This window comes from Camponotus floridanus, unplaced genomic scaffold (genome assembly GCF_003227725.1).
Source record: "Camponotus floridanus strain SB8 unplaced genomic scaffold, Cflo_v7.5 scaffold26, whole genome shotgun sequence".
Classification (NCBI taxonomy): domain Eukaryota; kingdom Metazoa; phylum Arthropoda; class Insecta; order Hymenoptera; family Formicidae; genus Camponotus; species Camponotus floridanus.
The window spans coordinates 33,409-50,856 of NW_020229392.1; the positions used below are offsets into that span (position 1 = coordinate 33,409).

The 17,448-nt window shown below is 26.2% G+C and overlaps 1 protein-coding gene across 1 annotated transcript; it reads right to left on the reverse strand.

Moving 5' to 3' along the window:
* Positions 1-3,398: 3,398 nt before the first annotated feature.
* On the reverse strand, positions 3,399-8,626 carry LOC105251660 (serine protease 52). Its single transcript, XM_025409336.1, has 10 exons — positions 8,507-8,626; positions 7,904-8,054; positions 7,469-7,733; positions 6,804-6,941; positions 6,251-6,388; positions 5,374-5,476; positions 4,960-5,110; positions 4,150-4,405; positions 3,763-3,900; positions 3,399-3,590 (listed from the first exon to the last, which is right to left on the reverse strand). Exons 1-10 carry the CDS (start codon positions 8,556-8,558, stop codon positions 3,447-3,449), a joined length of 1,536 nt encoding a protein of 511 aa, XP_025265121.1. The 5' UTR covers positions 8,559-8,626; the 3' UTR covers positions 3,399-3,446.
* Between the last annotated feature and the right edge of the window lie 8,822 nt (positions 8,627-17,448).

Below are 17,448 nucleotides of genomic sequence, written 5' to 3' on the forward strand. Positions count from 1 at the left end.
GTATAAAATTTCAATATCATAACACTTCCAGATGTTAAATTCATGCGAAAGTTTCTGCTTTCTAATGTTTAATTAGCTTTATACGATAATATATTTGAAAAGCATCGTGATTTAAACATCACGATGCTTTTCAAATATATCATCGTATAAAGCTAATTAAACATTGTTTTAATATACGATTGTGCCTATTATGTCTATAATTATTTTATATATACATAAATATGTTAGTATAAATTGAATTCATGATGTTCAAAAAAGCATGCGCTTTTAATTTAATTTATCATCATTAAATCGTGATGTCCAGATAAATTATCTTTTGACAAAAAATGTGCTGATATAAAATGATATATTCTTATCATCGAAAATCTTTTAAAAAATAAGAAGTATGAAAAATATACCTTTGTATATAAAATATGTACTAATTGTATGTCAATATACGTATAATACTAATTCATATAATTTTCTTATCTTATCCTCATATTGTGTTTGCAGACGTACCGACAAGAATTTTCACTCTTATATAGACGATAAGATATAAAATCAAATATAAATTTATCATTAAACAATTGCTTTTTTGGTAAAAAAATAATTTGGTTAAAAAATGGTTAATGTTTAATGTTCATCTCTGAAGCAACTCTAATAATAATAACTATTATAGAATTTAAACAAATCAAAATAAAACATTTAAGCTCTCAAGATAAAAAATAAATAAGAAATAAAAGGAATAGAATATATTAGTTAAATTAATTAATTAATTTTTATTGTAATTCAGAGCGACAATTTAAATTAATTAAATTGAGTTAAGAGCCTCGTAGAACTATAATTATCTATTTTTGAACTGGATGTATTTAATAAATTAAAATTTAATTAATTATTTTTTTAATTAAAATGAATATTCAAGTGACATGCTCCCTGATCATATTTTGAAAATGCGTAAATGTGATTATCTTGTATGTTCCAAAATAATATTTTGCATTTTGTGCTTTCAAGTAAACTTTTAAATCGCGTTCTTGAAATTTATTAGATATTTTCCTTAAGAATTAAGAATATTTGCAAAAAATATAATCACATAATATGTGTAATCACATATATAAAAAAATTATAATCTAAATATAAATGATAAAAGATAGAATGATGAAAGATGAGTACACGTAGATATAACTTGATACAAAATAAAAGAAAATCTGTGATTGATTATCTCTTTTATAATGATGCTTATTTAACTATCTATAGATATCTAATGATGCTTATTTAACTTATCGTTTTTCATCTTGAGTCTTTCTCATTCAGTCAAGAAGCAGGAATCGCCAACCAGAACGGAATTTATGATTGCGACAGGAATCGGTTATACATTATATGTATTATTGAATTATGTTTATTTTCAAATGAAACAAGTCGGATTATGGATTAAAAGTAGATTAAAATCAGAATGGATAATAACTGTTTCAACATTATAAGTATCACCAACTTCCTTCAAAAAGTTTGTACCAGCATAAACTATTACGTCTTTAAGAGCCTCAGGGAAAATCAGTAAATTTAAATTATATAAATTAATTAAATTATACATGTTTAATTGCTTAAATAAATAAATTCAATAAATTATTATTGTAATTATTATTATAAAGTAAAGAAGTCAGAAAGAAAATGAAAAATTAAAATATTTAAATATTGAGAAATCGGGAATGCAGAAATTTATTCAAATATCAAAACAGCTAAATATTGGAAAGTGTAGATTTTAAAATTTAATTTGCTTTTTGCACGAGATAAGAACATGAAATATATTTTGTAAGACAATGAACAGTGACAATGTGACATTCAGTAATGATAGATTTAGTAGAAATAATTATTATTAAGCCTTAGAGACACTATGGATATTCATTCAATAAAACGTATGTACGCCAACGATATAAAACCTAATAATTCTATTCAAATGAAGATCAAAGCTAAAGAAAATATGCATGGGGTTTAAAATATTAACTTTAAAAATATGTTAAATCTGTAATAATATATGTACAGAATTAATAATCATAGGTCTAATTTTATAGCTGTATTAATTCTTTGTATGCAATATATATATAATTTTTTTCTAATTGTATTTTCCCCGATAGTAATTTATTGAAAAAATATTTACAATAGCACAAAGAAAGAAAAAATTTAATGTTGCACTATTAGTTTTTAAGATTATAGATTGCAAATTTCAACGAAATAAGTTTTTGATATTCAAAAATATATAGAAATATATATTTTAGGTTCTGCATCGCTGATATTATAAATTTACTAGATCATTTTTGTAACATTGAAATCTAGATCATCGATTTTATCGTTAATTAATATATTATATATTTTATCGCAAAAAAATGTGTATATATATAAATACTTTATAACGTTTATTTTCACTTATCATATCCATGATCTTAATTGTACGGATGATCAAAAGACTAAAGACTGAATGCATTCCGAGACAAACGAGTTGAAGACAAAGCTACTTCATAAATATATATATCTAACAATAAGTGAGAATATATCTGCATACATGTTATTGATATGTAAAAATCAGATAAATTTGATTAGACATCCGATCATTCGAACTTTGATATCTGACAAATGTTACTCAAAAATAAAAAATTTTATTTATAATTCTTAATAAATCTAATATCTAAATTCTTAATAATCCTAGTGATACCTAACTAAAAATTTTATAAAATTTATATAATTTATATAATATTATATAATTTTAGTGACAATAAAATTATTTCTATGTAACTCTTTATGCTATATCTACATCTATTCTAAAATTTGTTAAAAAAAAATTTTAATGCAAATATTTTTAGTTCCTTCGTTCCATTTTCTTTGTTGATTAAAATTTTTCAAAAAATACAAGAATATGGTACATCAATATATAAGCGAACTGTTTTAAAGAGTAAATAGACTATTTTAGAAGAAGAAAAACTTTTCAAAATTGATTAATATCTCATATATTATAAATTAGTTAAAATATGCTTTTCTTAAATAAAATAAATTAAAAATTAATATTATTAATTATAATTTTTATTTATTTCAGAGGACTTTCTTTGTCAAGTTTGTTATAGATATACTTCTATATATTATATAGATTTAAAAATTTTGTCTTTTACAATAATCAATCGATAATAAGAAATAGAATAAGGAAACAATAATCATTGTAAATGAAAATATTATTTTCATTGTACAAAAGACGTAAAGCATAATTTTAGTAAAAAAACATAATTTTCAATAGATTTATTAATTACTCTATCATATATTATTTGTATTGATAATTTATTTGATCAATAAGAAAATCTAATACATTTCTTCAAAAATAATTCACACAAATTATTATTTTAATTGAATTATGAATCATACGCATAAATAGGTTGACATTTTAATAGACAAATATGTATTAAATTTTTTAAGTATTAAATAATTTTCTATTTCTTCAAATTCTCATTTATCCAAGATATATAACTGCTCACTCTCGTGTATACATCTGGATATCCAACTGCACACGGATAACCAAAAGAAACAATTCCAACCTGACTTCCATTGGCTACTAAAGGACCACCAGAATCACCCTGAAATAATGTTGCAATTGAGACATCAATATTACAATTTCTTATATTATAAATTATTATAAATTATGATATTATTAAAATAAGAATTAAATCGATATATAATTAGAGTTTTAATATTTATTAAATTTTTTTAAATATATATATATTCATTTTTTTTAACAATATAACTTACATGGCACGCTCCTTCTCCTGTTTTAGTCAAAGTACAAATATGGCTATATATCAAATTTGAATGTTTGGATTTACATTGCTGTTGAGGATAAATTATTAAGTCAATTTCTTGCAGATTATTCGGGAGACTGCCACCCAGCTAGAAAGATCAATATATATTGTTATTCGTCAAAGTACATGTTGATGAAATAACGAATAATTTCTTCGACAAAAATTTTTTCTCGCAACTTAATATGTACAAAGAAAAATGAATTTTCTTATATCTTCTAATAATACTAATTTTTCCTTAAATACACACACACACATACACATAGAGAGAGAGAGAGAGAGAGAGAGAGAGAGAGCAAATTTTCGAAAAATAATCTACATATTATGAATTCAATGTTACCCTAGTAGTTCCCCATCCAGATAACGTACAAGGTTTGCCTTCAAGATTTTTATCACTTGTCGCAAGCTTTATCGGCTGCACTACTGTATTATATTTAATAGGAGTTGCAAGATGAAGTAGAGCAATGTCATTAATGATCAAATCACTGTTGTAATTTTTGTTAACAGTAACATTTTTTACTGCATAAGTATCTCCTGATTGATTCAAATAATTTGTGCCGACATGGATCGATGCATATGGTAATAGACTTTCCATTCTAATAGTGAGAAAAAATGTAAGGCTATCATCTTGAATAATATTATGCTTCATTAATATTAAATTATTAGAATTGAAATAATAAACATAGAAATAGTACGATCGTTCAATGTATATAGAAAAAGAATAAAATATACATTATATGTAATATATATATATTACAGTAATTTTCCAAATGTAATAATTCTAAAATCGTTACTTTTCTTATATGAATCAGTAAATAATTTAGAATATATTATAATATTTATAATATAATATATTTGTTATATATGTATATTTATTTTGTATAATTATTTCTAAACCTAACCTAACCATACCATTAGAAATATTTTAAGCTTATTTCTATAATTTTTATCAAATCATCATAATTTAGAAAAATTAAAACTACTTTATGTCAAAATTATTTATAATTGATTATTCCGTATGTCATACATATTTAATATATAATATTCAAAAATTAATTAAGAATTAGGTTTCAATAATAACATTACTTAGTGGATTATTAAGTACATTATTTAGTAATAACATTAAAATAAAGATTCGAATTCTAAGTACCCATCCACACAATGTGCTGCGGTGAGAACATTATTTTTATCTATGATAGAACCACCGCACGTATGTGAATCGAAAAATCGAAATGATACTTGATATGGATATTTGCCAATAGGAGCATCCTTGCCCCCGACAATACGAGGAGATGGGGCCCCTTTGAACAAAAATAAATTAATAATATTTTAATACTATGAAAAATATTTGAAACATACAATATTTATATTATTGTACACATGTATACTTTTAATAACAACATTAAGTAACTAATAACATCATATGTTAACAATATCTAGAAACTTTACACTTACATAAACCATTTGAAAAAACTAGATTTATTAATAAATTTAGAATTTTCTTTTTCTTAGTAACAATTTTATTAATTGCATTAATGTTCAATAATTATTTATGGATTAATACCTTGTACGACGTATATTAGAGTAACGAATAGAAGGGAAATGAATGCATGCATCTTTGATTTTAGATTTATAGACACTGACTGAAGTGAAGATAATTCATAAGTTTATATACGTTTCTAAAGTGCAGCAAAGATATGAATCACGTGTTCGTGACATTTTTCAATTTTCCTCATTACGATATCGATTTTATCGAACTTATAATAAAATGTATTCAATATTATTATTTATAGTTTATACTTCAACACTTCACATACCTGTATAATATTAAAATAAAAGTGCTAAAGAACTTTAATTAATTTACATTCATTATCATTATAAGTTTTTTTTTTAAAGAATTGGAAATTATGTTCACTATCTAAAAGTACGTAGTACATAATTTATCGATTATTATATCTATATAGGACATTGCATTTTATGATAACGTCAATAGAGAGATAATTCCATGTTCCGCAATTCATTGACATTATAAAATGGAGTTGAGTAAATTTGTAAATAATAAATAATAAAGAAATATAAATAAGAAATAAAACATTTTATTCCTCAACAGAAAATAATTACCTATTCAATTATATTAAAAAAAAATTTATGAAAAATAAACTTCATAATTAAATAAAATTTGTATGTAAATATTTATACGTATTTATAAGTTATGTGTACATATGGTTTCAAATAATAACAATTTTATTATTTAGTTAAAAAATAAATAATTTTAAATTTAGAAATAAAAAATTTTCTTTTATTTGAATCATCCATAAACAATTAATATGTCAAATGTAAATATTTCTTGTGATAAAATATAAATCAATAGTATTTATTTTTATCTTATTAATTTATTTATTATATATAAATATTAACTATAATTTTATTTTATTTCATTATATAACATGTTGATTGAGCCATTCTGTGAAAGCAGACACTCTAGTATATACATCAGGAGCTCCGCGAGCGCATGGTACACCAAAGGAGACAATACCGATCTGAACACCTTTGGCAACAAGAGCACCACCGGAATCACCCTGAAAATTTAATAGAAATAATAATTGTTAAACAAAAACTTCATCCAATTTATATAATTAATATATGATTATAATATATGATTTATATCATACATTCAAAAATATGAATTTGCAAGTATATTTATGTATCAACTTTCAATATATTTAATTCATAAAGATTTATGATAATTGTGAAATACATGTAGTATCAAATATAAAGTTTGCAGTTGAATTTATATTTGAAATTATATTTCAAACCATAATATATTTAGCGTTTATAAAATGTATAATATGTATCGTATATATAAATATCTATCTAAAATACTCTGTAACGCTGCATTAAATAAATTATAATGATGTACTTTCTTATTTATTATATGTATGTTTCTCTAATGCGGTGATATTTTAAATAATTAAATGTATGAGAAATACTTACGTGACATGCGCCTTCGCCTGCTTTTGTTAGCGTACAAATGTGAGAGGGTTGTAAATTCGAATGCGTTTGTTTGCATTTATCTTGATCATAAACGTTTAATTCAATTTGTTGCAACTTATCAGGAACAATACCACCAAGCTAGATAATAATATTATATATTATGAAATATCATCCTTAAGAAAATTTTAAAAATAAGTAATTGATTTTGCTGTGTATGTTCATGCACATTATGTACATAAGTTTTTATGTCAACTTAAAAATAATTTATTAGTTCTATGTTAGTTCTATTTCTTTCTGACTTTGTATATTAAAAATAATAATTTGAAATTTTACATACGTAAAAAAAATATATAAGAAAGTAGTTATTTTTTAATATCAGCGACTATTGCGCAATTTTATTATTTTTTTATGTAACTAATTTATTATTTCAAGAACTTTCCACTTGTCATAAATTTTATTTAACTATAAAAATAAAATAATGTAATTATTTTTTATTATTGATATCACTTTAAGATTAATAACTATTTCGAAACAAAGAAAGTTCTCTAATTAAATTTTCTGAAGAATTTAATTCAATAAGTATTAAATGAAATTTCGTGTGTATGTTTATTTTTATTAAATAAAATAAATGTTTTATTATACATTGTTTTATTTGATGAGCTTACCGAAGTTGTTCCCCATCCAGTTAAAGTGCAGGAAGAACCAGCAGGAGCAACATCATCGTGTGCAAGTGATATAGGCTGTACTAATGGTTTAAATTCTACAGTAGTTGACAGAATAAGTAAACCAACATCATTGACTAGCAAAGTAGGACTGTAATCCTCGTGAATGATAGCTTTGCTTGCTGTGTAAACGACACCAGATTCACTTAAAAGATTTGTGCCTGCATGGATAGTTAAGCTCCTCAAATTCACGGGATTGTTGACCATACTATTAAACAAATATATTTTGACTGTTGATATGGTTGTTTTTCGCTTTTTAAATTCTTCTAAATATTTCTTTCATAGTATAACATTCAAAATCTATCCAATATATTTATACAGTATCATATATATATATATATATATATATATATATATATATATGTATAAAGTACATACTCTGCTAAACAATGAGCGGCAGTGAGAACAGTACGACTGCCAATGATAGATCCACCGCACATATGAGATCCAAACAATCTTAATGACACTTGATACGGATACTTGCCGGCCGGAGCATCTTCTCCGCCAACAATGTGACTGCTTGGATAGCCTATATAATTATATGAAGAGATGCTACTATTATTATTATTAAGATTACTTATTATTAAGATGGGATTATTGCATCCCTTATATAAGAAACACAAGAAATTTTATGAGAAAACATTAAATATCCACTTACATCCGGTGGTTGTTACAATAATTTAAGATTACTTAATTCTGATATAAAATGTAATATTTTATTTGTAAGTAAAAATAACTATATAAAATAGTTAAAATACAGATTTCGTAGTCTTTTATTTTATTTTTTAGTCATTACAAAAATGGGAACAGCGATTTGCTTACATTTGTTAATTTTTTTAATCTATTGCTCGGGAAAATTAAATAAATTTTTTGAAAGTAATTGTGTTTAATAAAATTATTTTAATAATATTTGCTCTTATTCTTTCTTTTGTCTCTCTCTTTCTTTCTCTCTCTGTCTTTCTCTTTCTCTTTTTTTCTTACCATGAACGGCTACTGCTAAACAAGCGACTACGAAGGCAAAAAATGCGTACATCGTGAGACTGTGGTACTGATAATAATAAAGTTTTTCGTAGGTATATATACATCTTCTGAAATTTCCACTACATAGAAATATGCTTTGGAATATATACATATACGATATGTACATACATAACAAAAACGAAATGTTTTCCTAATCTTTAGCAGATTTAATCATTAGACGATATTATTATTTGATATCATAATGATTTCGATAATTTATGTTAAATGATTAGACCAAATTACGTATCTGTGCAGATCTTTATCAGTCTTCAGAAGGAAACTTTAAAATTTTTATCTTCGAAATACATGATCCAATCGAAACATTGCTACTGTAAAATCTTTATTCATTAAGCTATTATGATTTTTCAATTATTATTTGGTTGTAAAATATTCTAATTCTAAATTTATGAAAAATTAACTAATAGATAAGAGATTTCTGATTGATCTTTAAACCTCCCATATAATATTTCAATTAGATAATCAGAGAATGATGGTATTACACAGAATTGCAATATAAGATTCCAATATATTCTCTGTATTGTGATACAGTATAATAATAAGTTACAAAACAATTTTAGTTTACCAACAATTGGTTTGTCCAAACTAGAAAAAGAATATCAATGAATGTGATATAAATTAATATCTTACACACACACATACACACATTAATATTATTATTAAAACTTCCTTTAAAACATAATAAGAAACTCATCAATAATAAATATCAAAATTAATTATAAAAAAAATTATTGTTATAATGTTATAATTATTGTTATATGATTATTATATTATACGTTATTTCTGTAATATGATTACTGAAATGTATTGCATATAATAGATGACTATACATTTTGCTCTTATCAATATAATTTCTTTATTGTAGTCATCTGGTCTATTAACATCAACATCAACATCTATTAACATAAATATCAAATTAAAAGATTTTAAATAGAGAAATATTCTTATTTCTATATTTATAGACCCACTTACAAAACAATCAGTTTCTCACTTTTAAGCGTAAAATATTATTATTTTGACTTATGTAAATAATGTTACTCTTTCATCTAAATAAATTAATCTGTTCATATATTTGATAAATATAATTTTTGATAATCTCTAGCATATTTTTTTATGTAATAAAAACTTGTAACTTTTCAAAATTTATTTAAAATTAATTTATTTTAATATTATATATTTTTATTCATAAAGTATAACAGAAATTAATATAAATGCATGCGTTATTTTTAATAATTATAAAGTATAATTTTTTAATTATTTTCTATAGTTTCTATACATGTTTTTGCAATTAATTTACAATTAATTTTTAATCATAAATTAAAAATTTAATTTAATTGTTAAAATATAATAAAATTAGAAATGCATGTCTATCATAGTAAAGATATCTTTTGTGTTTCTGATGATATTTTAGCACATAATTATTAAAGTAAGTCAATCATTTATACATGCATTTAAATACTTAACAATTAGATATTATAGTAATATTTAAGGTATTTTGATAATATTATTAAATACGTTTTTAATATCATTCATAAACTTTTCTGCTTTTATCTAAAGTTATAATCTAAAGCTATAATCAAATGGATTTTCCAATGTTATATCTAAAAATATTTAATCTATGAGAAATCGCGCGTGTGATTTGACGTTATCTATGTCTGTTAGCTTTATCATAAGATATCAATTGTGAAATTGTTTAAGTTATCATAAATAATAAGGAATAAATTGATATGCTGTTTTACACGATAAAATATAAGCTCTATAATCAGAATCTACAATTATGTAATAAAATATAAATAAATATAATATTATAAAATATTTTCAGAAAATAAGTATTTGTGTTTTATGATTTACGCAAACTGAAAAATTATTATCAAAATTAATTTTATTTCTTTAGTTATTAAAAAAATGGAAAAAATATTTCAATTCTTATAATATTTTTTTGTTCTGTTCTCAATCATATAAGAATGTCAAATTAACTATCTCAAAATACTTGAAAAAATCTACAAAAATTTATACAGATATTATATTATTATATATTCCTTGGTATTTATAAGAAAATGATTATGTACCACAAATATTAAAATATAAATTTTAAATATATTAATATATTATATATTATATCAATTTATATATGTATATAATTTTTGTTTATTAATTAAAACTTTCAGAATATTCTTATCCTTCAGAATTGTTATCGATAGAATCAAAATGATCCAGATGTTATTTTTAAGGATTAAATTTTAAGGATTATTAATTTGTATATAATTATATATACAAATATAAATCGAATCCCGTAAGAATGTACTATATGGTTCTGGTACATTATAATGGGATTATTCTTATTCCCGTCAAATTCAGGACCGACCGCGCAAGACTTGCATGAACTGTATCAAGCGAATATAGATGTTTTTTCTTAATCATGATATGGTACATTCTATAACATTACGTTATCATGTTTCCTATAGACGAAAAGATAATTTATCTTCTCAAGAGATGGCGCCATTTTGTATTTAGCGTTATATGTATATGCGCGTTTGGCTAAATGGCCAAAGTCTTTCTTTTTTATCAATAAAAAAAATATACAACCGGATGGGTAATCCCCAGACTATTCTTTATATCTTAAATAATGCATATATATATATATATATGAGAGTGTTATACGGAGGCAGACATTCTATAAAAAATTAAGAAAACAAGGATGGAAACATAATAATATACAAAAATACAACAATAAACAATAATATTGTAGATGTATTATAAAAAAATAACGTATCGATATTATTTGCTATTTTTTTAAATATTATTGTGTGTTTGTTTTTGCTATATAATATTACACAATTTTGATGATTATATAATCTTTTCAAATTATACATTCTGCAATTTTTTTATATAAATTAAATTTTATATTATATCTTATAATATATATTAAAAATATAAAATAAAATATATAAAAAATAATAACATTTTTTTATAAAAGAAATTGAAATATTACAATAATAAAAAATATGTTTTATGAAAATATGATAATGTAATGTTTGAAATGTAAAAGGTATCAATATCAAAAATATTGATATTAAACAATGTTATATCTAATTATACTATAAACTTACGCTAATATCTCAAAAATTTCATATACATAATCAAAAATGTATAATATAAGCAAAAATATATATAATCTTTGCTCTAAAATAAAAATCTCGAAATATAACAATAAATAAATTTTATATTCAAGTTTTCTATTTAAAATAAAAAAATTAAAAATAAACAAGATTTCTGTCTATAATAAAAAAATAAATATAATATATGTATAACATGAGTTTGAATAAAATAAGATCAGTGTAAATCAATAGATTATAATATACGTATGCTTCTTATAGTATATATTAGGTATTTATAATGCTATTTCAATAACTATCTCTATAGCTACGATTTAAGAAAACATTTACACAAATAAAGTTTGGACAGTGACGTAAATAGAGCTTAAAATAGCTAAAGATTCTTTTACTCTTTAAAATCTCAAGATGCCTTGCCTTGTTCACGTACGACACGCCTTGTGAAAACTTAGTAACAAGAGCGAGCTGAAAGACACTGTTTGCAAATCATTAGTCTGACGATAGAGGTGCGCTTGAGATGAGGAGGCGGAAGTCTCTTCAACATGGTGTCTATATAGAAACAAGCGAATTGTGAAATAGCTTTGACAATTTAAATTCGCCGCCATTGTTTGTCTTGTAAAATTGTAACTTCTAGCACAACTGCTAGAAAACATAATCGTTAAGCGAAAATCTTTTCTTTGATCTTATATAAATATTGAGAGAATCTGGACTATTTTTTACAGGTGAGGGATAAAAATTTTTAACGAGATTTCTTCAAGATAAAATTTTCAATTACATTTTACAGAAAGAAACAGAAGAGTCCGCGTATTGCGGAGATATATCGCTTCATCTTATAATTGATATTACACACATTTATCTAATTTTAAATAATATTAATTTTTACATATACATTCTATACTTTTTGGAAAAAAATAAAATAAATCATAGCATTATGAATCATTTAAATTTTCGAACTTTGAATGAGATATATTTCTTGTTTAATTAAATTTTCCATATGATGTATTATCTAAATGGCTAATATATATGTATATAATTTTTCAATATAGCATTAAATTTGAATTTAATTTAAATTTAATATATGCAGTTTGCTTATATATTAAATAAATAAATAAAGTAAATAAAGTAATCACAAAGTAATTTCATAATAAAAGAATTTTAAAATAAATGCTAAAAAGTAGAATTTGTAAATAATACATACATATAAACAATACATATGTGTGTGTGTGTGTGTGTGTGTGTGTGTGTGTGTGTGTGTGTGTGTGTGTGTGTGTGTGTGTGTGTGTGTGTGTGTGTGTGTGTGGTGTGTGTGTGTGTGTGTGGTGTGTGTGTGTGTGTGTGTGTGTGTGTGTGTGTGTGTGTGTGTGTGTGTGTGTGTGTGTGTGTGTGTGTGTGTGTGTGTGTGTGTGTGTGTGTGTGTGGTGTGTGTGTGTGTGTGTGGTGGGTGGGTGGGTGGGTGGGTGGGTGGGTGGGTGGGTGGTGTGTGTGTGTGTGTGTGTGTGTGTGTGTGTGTGTGTGTGTGTGTGTGTGTGTGTGTGTGTGTATTATTTAAAATGAGACTGCAAGCTATTTTCCGTCAGAAATATAAAGTACGCTAAAATAAAAGTAAATACTTTCTTTTATTGTGTCAGCCACAAATGAACATCCTACTATTTAGTTGATTCTTATAGCGTAGCGGGAAATAAATACGAGGGATCAGCAGTCCCCAAGGATCGGGTGCGAAGGCGATTGCGAATAACAAGAACCCTTCGTCTAGCGCGAATCCTGATCCTGTTAACGGGATCATCCCGGAATCATTGATGAAACCGTGAGAGAAAATGAGATACATTTGAATTTCTCGTCGCGTTGCATGAATATATTGATAGTTCGATTAAATAAGTGCAGATCGCGAATTTATGCAAGTTTTTTTCTCGCAAAATTGTATTAAGAATTATTTAATTATAAATTGTATTTATAAAATTATTAGTATTATAATCAATCTTGTAACTATTGTGTAATATCATTTATTGTAAAAGAACATTATATGTTAAAATTCATGCAACATAAACAATTCTTTAAGACATATTCTGAGAAAAGAAGCGATCGATTGCAGGATTCTTTTTTTTTCATAGTGAGACATTTATATTGTACGTTAGAGTACGATTCACAATATGCAGCCATGATATTTACATATGCATATCATTTATCGTATCACTAGGGAAAAGGCTCCACGCCGATAACATCCCACAGGACTCTCTATATATCCAAATCGCATTACCGTGCTGCCCATTTCGGGCTAAGCTGCACCCTGAACGATTTGATATGCGTGAGCTATAACTGAGTTAACAATCCGATATGACAGATGGTGTTTCATGCATACCACATCTGATCCGACCCCGTTGCTAACTAGAATTGTTCTAGTTTCGAACGTCAAATGACCAATGTCACATTTCTGTTATGTATAATGGATTGCGATTTGATATCTTATACAATAAAGTATTGCAAAAAAAATTATGCATGTCACGAAAATAATATTTGCATATTTCGCAAAAGTGTTAAATTATATAACATTGTTTAATCCTCCTCTGACATATATTTATTCTATTCTCTATAAAATAATTTTTTTATCATCTTATTCTTTTATTACAATATTTTTTATTATCTTATATTATATTTTCTTTGTAAGATCTAGTAAGCAAAGTCCATACACACGATAGTAGGCGCAATCTTACTACAATTAAAAATCTGTTAACTATACTTGAAAAAAAAATACTTGCAAGTATTGCAGAATTGTTTCAAAGATTATTGCGAAATAATTTGCGAAATTCTCAAAACAGTTCATTTTTTAGATTTTCAATGTTTATCCGATTCCGCACAGCTATCTCCAAGAATTTTATAGCGGAAGATAAACCGCGACTCTCCTTGTAATATACATCGCCGTTTTCAAGGAAAAAATTACCAAAATATTTCGAATCGACTGCGAAACGGATGGAAGTTTGAGTCGTTGTGAGTGCGACGACCCTCGAAAAACGCGGTGTGCGCAAAAGTGCCTTTGCGAGTAGACGATAGTTACTTTTATGCTCCGTAATTATACATTCCTCTCTGACCATCGGTTGCGAATTTTAGGGTTACATTTAGACCCCTCGAAGCAGTGCGGCAACTCGTCGGCATTTTGCGCGCTTCTCCCACGATTCGCACAGCCGCGACGTCATCGGACTGGCGAAATGATTCGGTTCGCGTTACAGTCGACAGAAAAATCCGGATCTATTTGCAAATATTTAGTAAACGTGTACATAATTTTGAAATGACTAAAATACAACTTTGAAAATTTATTGTTTTGAAATATCATCGAAAATACACAATTTTAAACATCTAAAAATCATAAGCTTGAAAAACAATTTTGTTTAAAAGATATATATGTATATATATTTTAAATGCAAATACAATTGATTCAGAATATTTTATATTTTCCAAATTTTCTAATCATCTTTTTAAATCTAGAAAAGCATTAAAAGCGAAAAATTATTTAATATATTGGTATGCATTATTTTTCCAATTCCAAAAAGAAAATGTTAAAATTTTATAGAGAAAAATTAATGCTAATAATATTTTAATAAAAATCACGTTTATTATCAATGAAGAGAGAATAATTTTAATTTAAGTGCAAACAGAAAAACAATTTTAAATTAAACGCTTTTCTCTTGTGTTTATCTCTTTTAAAATATGAATCAAATTAAATGAAGCAATTTAATTTATCATAAGGAAGTTTTTAAATATTGCAAAAAAATATTTACCTAACTTGAGTAATTAAATATATCAAGTGTTTCATGACTGACAGAATCGCACGTAAAACGTCTAGATAGTGTCTTCCACGAATTCTATCTTCCGATGATTCGCAGAAAATTGTAAAATCAGATGTATATGCAATAATATTCATTATCTTCAGTCAGATAGCGACGTTATCGATAAATGCGACGAGGCGTTGCCACACGGTATACGACGATAATTATTAGTATACGAGCTACCCTGTACTTACGAAGGACCTATTATTAGTACAAACACGTATTACCATCGAGTTCTCCGCTTATGGTCCGTAAGTGATTTCCACCATAAGCGTCCAAGGAAAGTATCGGTAAATTGAGTACTTGAGCACGAAGAAGACGTCAGCATGACAGCTCTTTCTTCTTACCTGTATTTAAGGTTTGTTTTAGAGTTCATTAGGTCATTTGCGTGCGCTTTCACTATCGCGCAATATTCTTTCGACGATAAATTAGCATATTTTTCAGCATTTTCCGCATTTACGTGCTCCTCGTCATTGCAGTTTCTTTATATTTTTAGACAGGTAATATAGAATGATAATAAATAAATCGTTCGTCAAATAATCACGTGGAAAATGTTAAGACGAATCAATAAGGTATATCAATATTATATTTATTCAATTGAACGAATGCAAGGAAATAAAAGAAATTTTTCGACAGTTTAAAATATCTAACAATCTATCATTTTATATATTTTTATTAATCGTTTTAATACATTGAATGCTATGTAAAGTTAATAATAGAAAAGTTGCTTTTTATATCGATTATTACAAAGCCATATATAGATATCGATAGAATATCTGACTCATTATACCGATATAAATTTTAATGCATTTGCGACTATCGTAAAATTTCGTGTGCGCCCGTTATGACTGTTTATTATTTATGTAAATACGGATTATCCTTCGGATTTCATCAATTAATTAATGCTGTCGGATTAGCAGTTTTCAGCATCAATTACGCAAATAGCACTATGATTTGTTGATATCATTAAATGTAAATATTGAACGCAACTGACTGCCCATCGTCACTATGTGATGTTGTAAGAGCGGCAAATTATTATATGTTTAATATACATATTTGATCAATTTACTCTGTATTCAATAATATACCAGAATCACTTGATTCGCGATTCACCTCTTTAAACTGCATTACCGCATTTCATTAATTTAAATGAGATAATATTCACAATTAAAACTCTTTTAGAATTGCGTAATATATTTCAAGACATATACTCGAACAAACATTAACGCACAAAGAATTAATATTTATATCTTAACAATTTTATGTCTATCTCATATTTTTTTAAATTACATGGCAACTACGAATAAGAAATCACAAGTTTAGATAGTGGAAAACAAAATGCACATATATGTCTTACGGAACACATTGCTCAGTTTCAGGTTAACGCATTGACTTCGGTTAGCCTTTCTCGTCTAGCTTTCAGATTTCAAGGACGGAGCGGATGTATCTGCGCTGTCCGGAAGGGTCACAGCGGCGAATCCGTAGATCGTGATTAATGGAGCGGGTCGGGCGGGATCTACGTGCCGACGAATCGAGGAGCGCTTAGCGTGAAATTTACCCGATGAATTGTTCTCACAATTATCATGATCTACGGGTTCTCGGGGATCCAAGAAACACGAAAGTCTCGAAGCAGTCGGCTAATCTCTGTTCGGCGAACCCTTCACTTTGGCACCCCCTTCCCACCCTCGCTCCCTCCCCGCGGTCTTCTCTTCCTCACAGCCGCTGGCATCACCCTTTCGGGGCACCTCCTCACCCACACCCGCGCCGCGCGGCGATACTTTTCGACGAGGAACGGTTTCGCCGACGCGAGAATCTCGGAAATTTTTAAGTCGATCGCGAAACTATAATTATCCTTTAGGCTATGCGCGGAGTATGCAGCGAGTAGGTGCGCGCTGACCTTCACAACACGGTTGCCCGTGCCAAGACGTCTGCCTCTTTCCTCTACAATGGACCA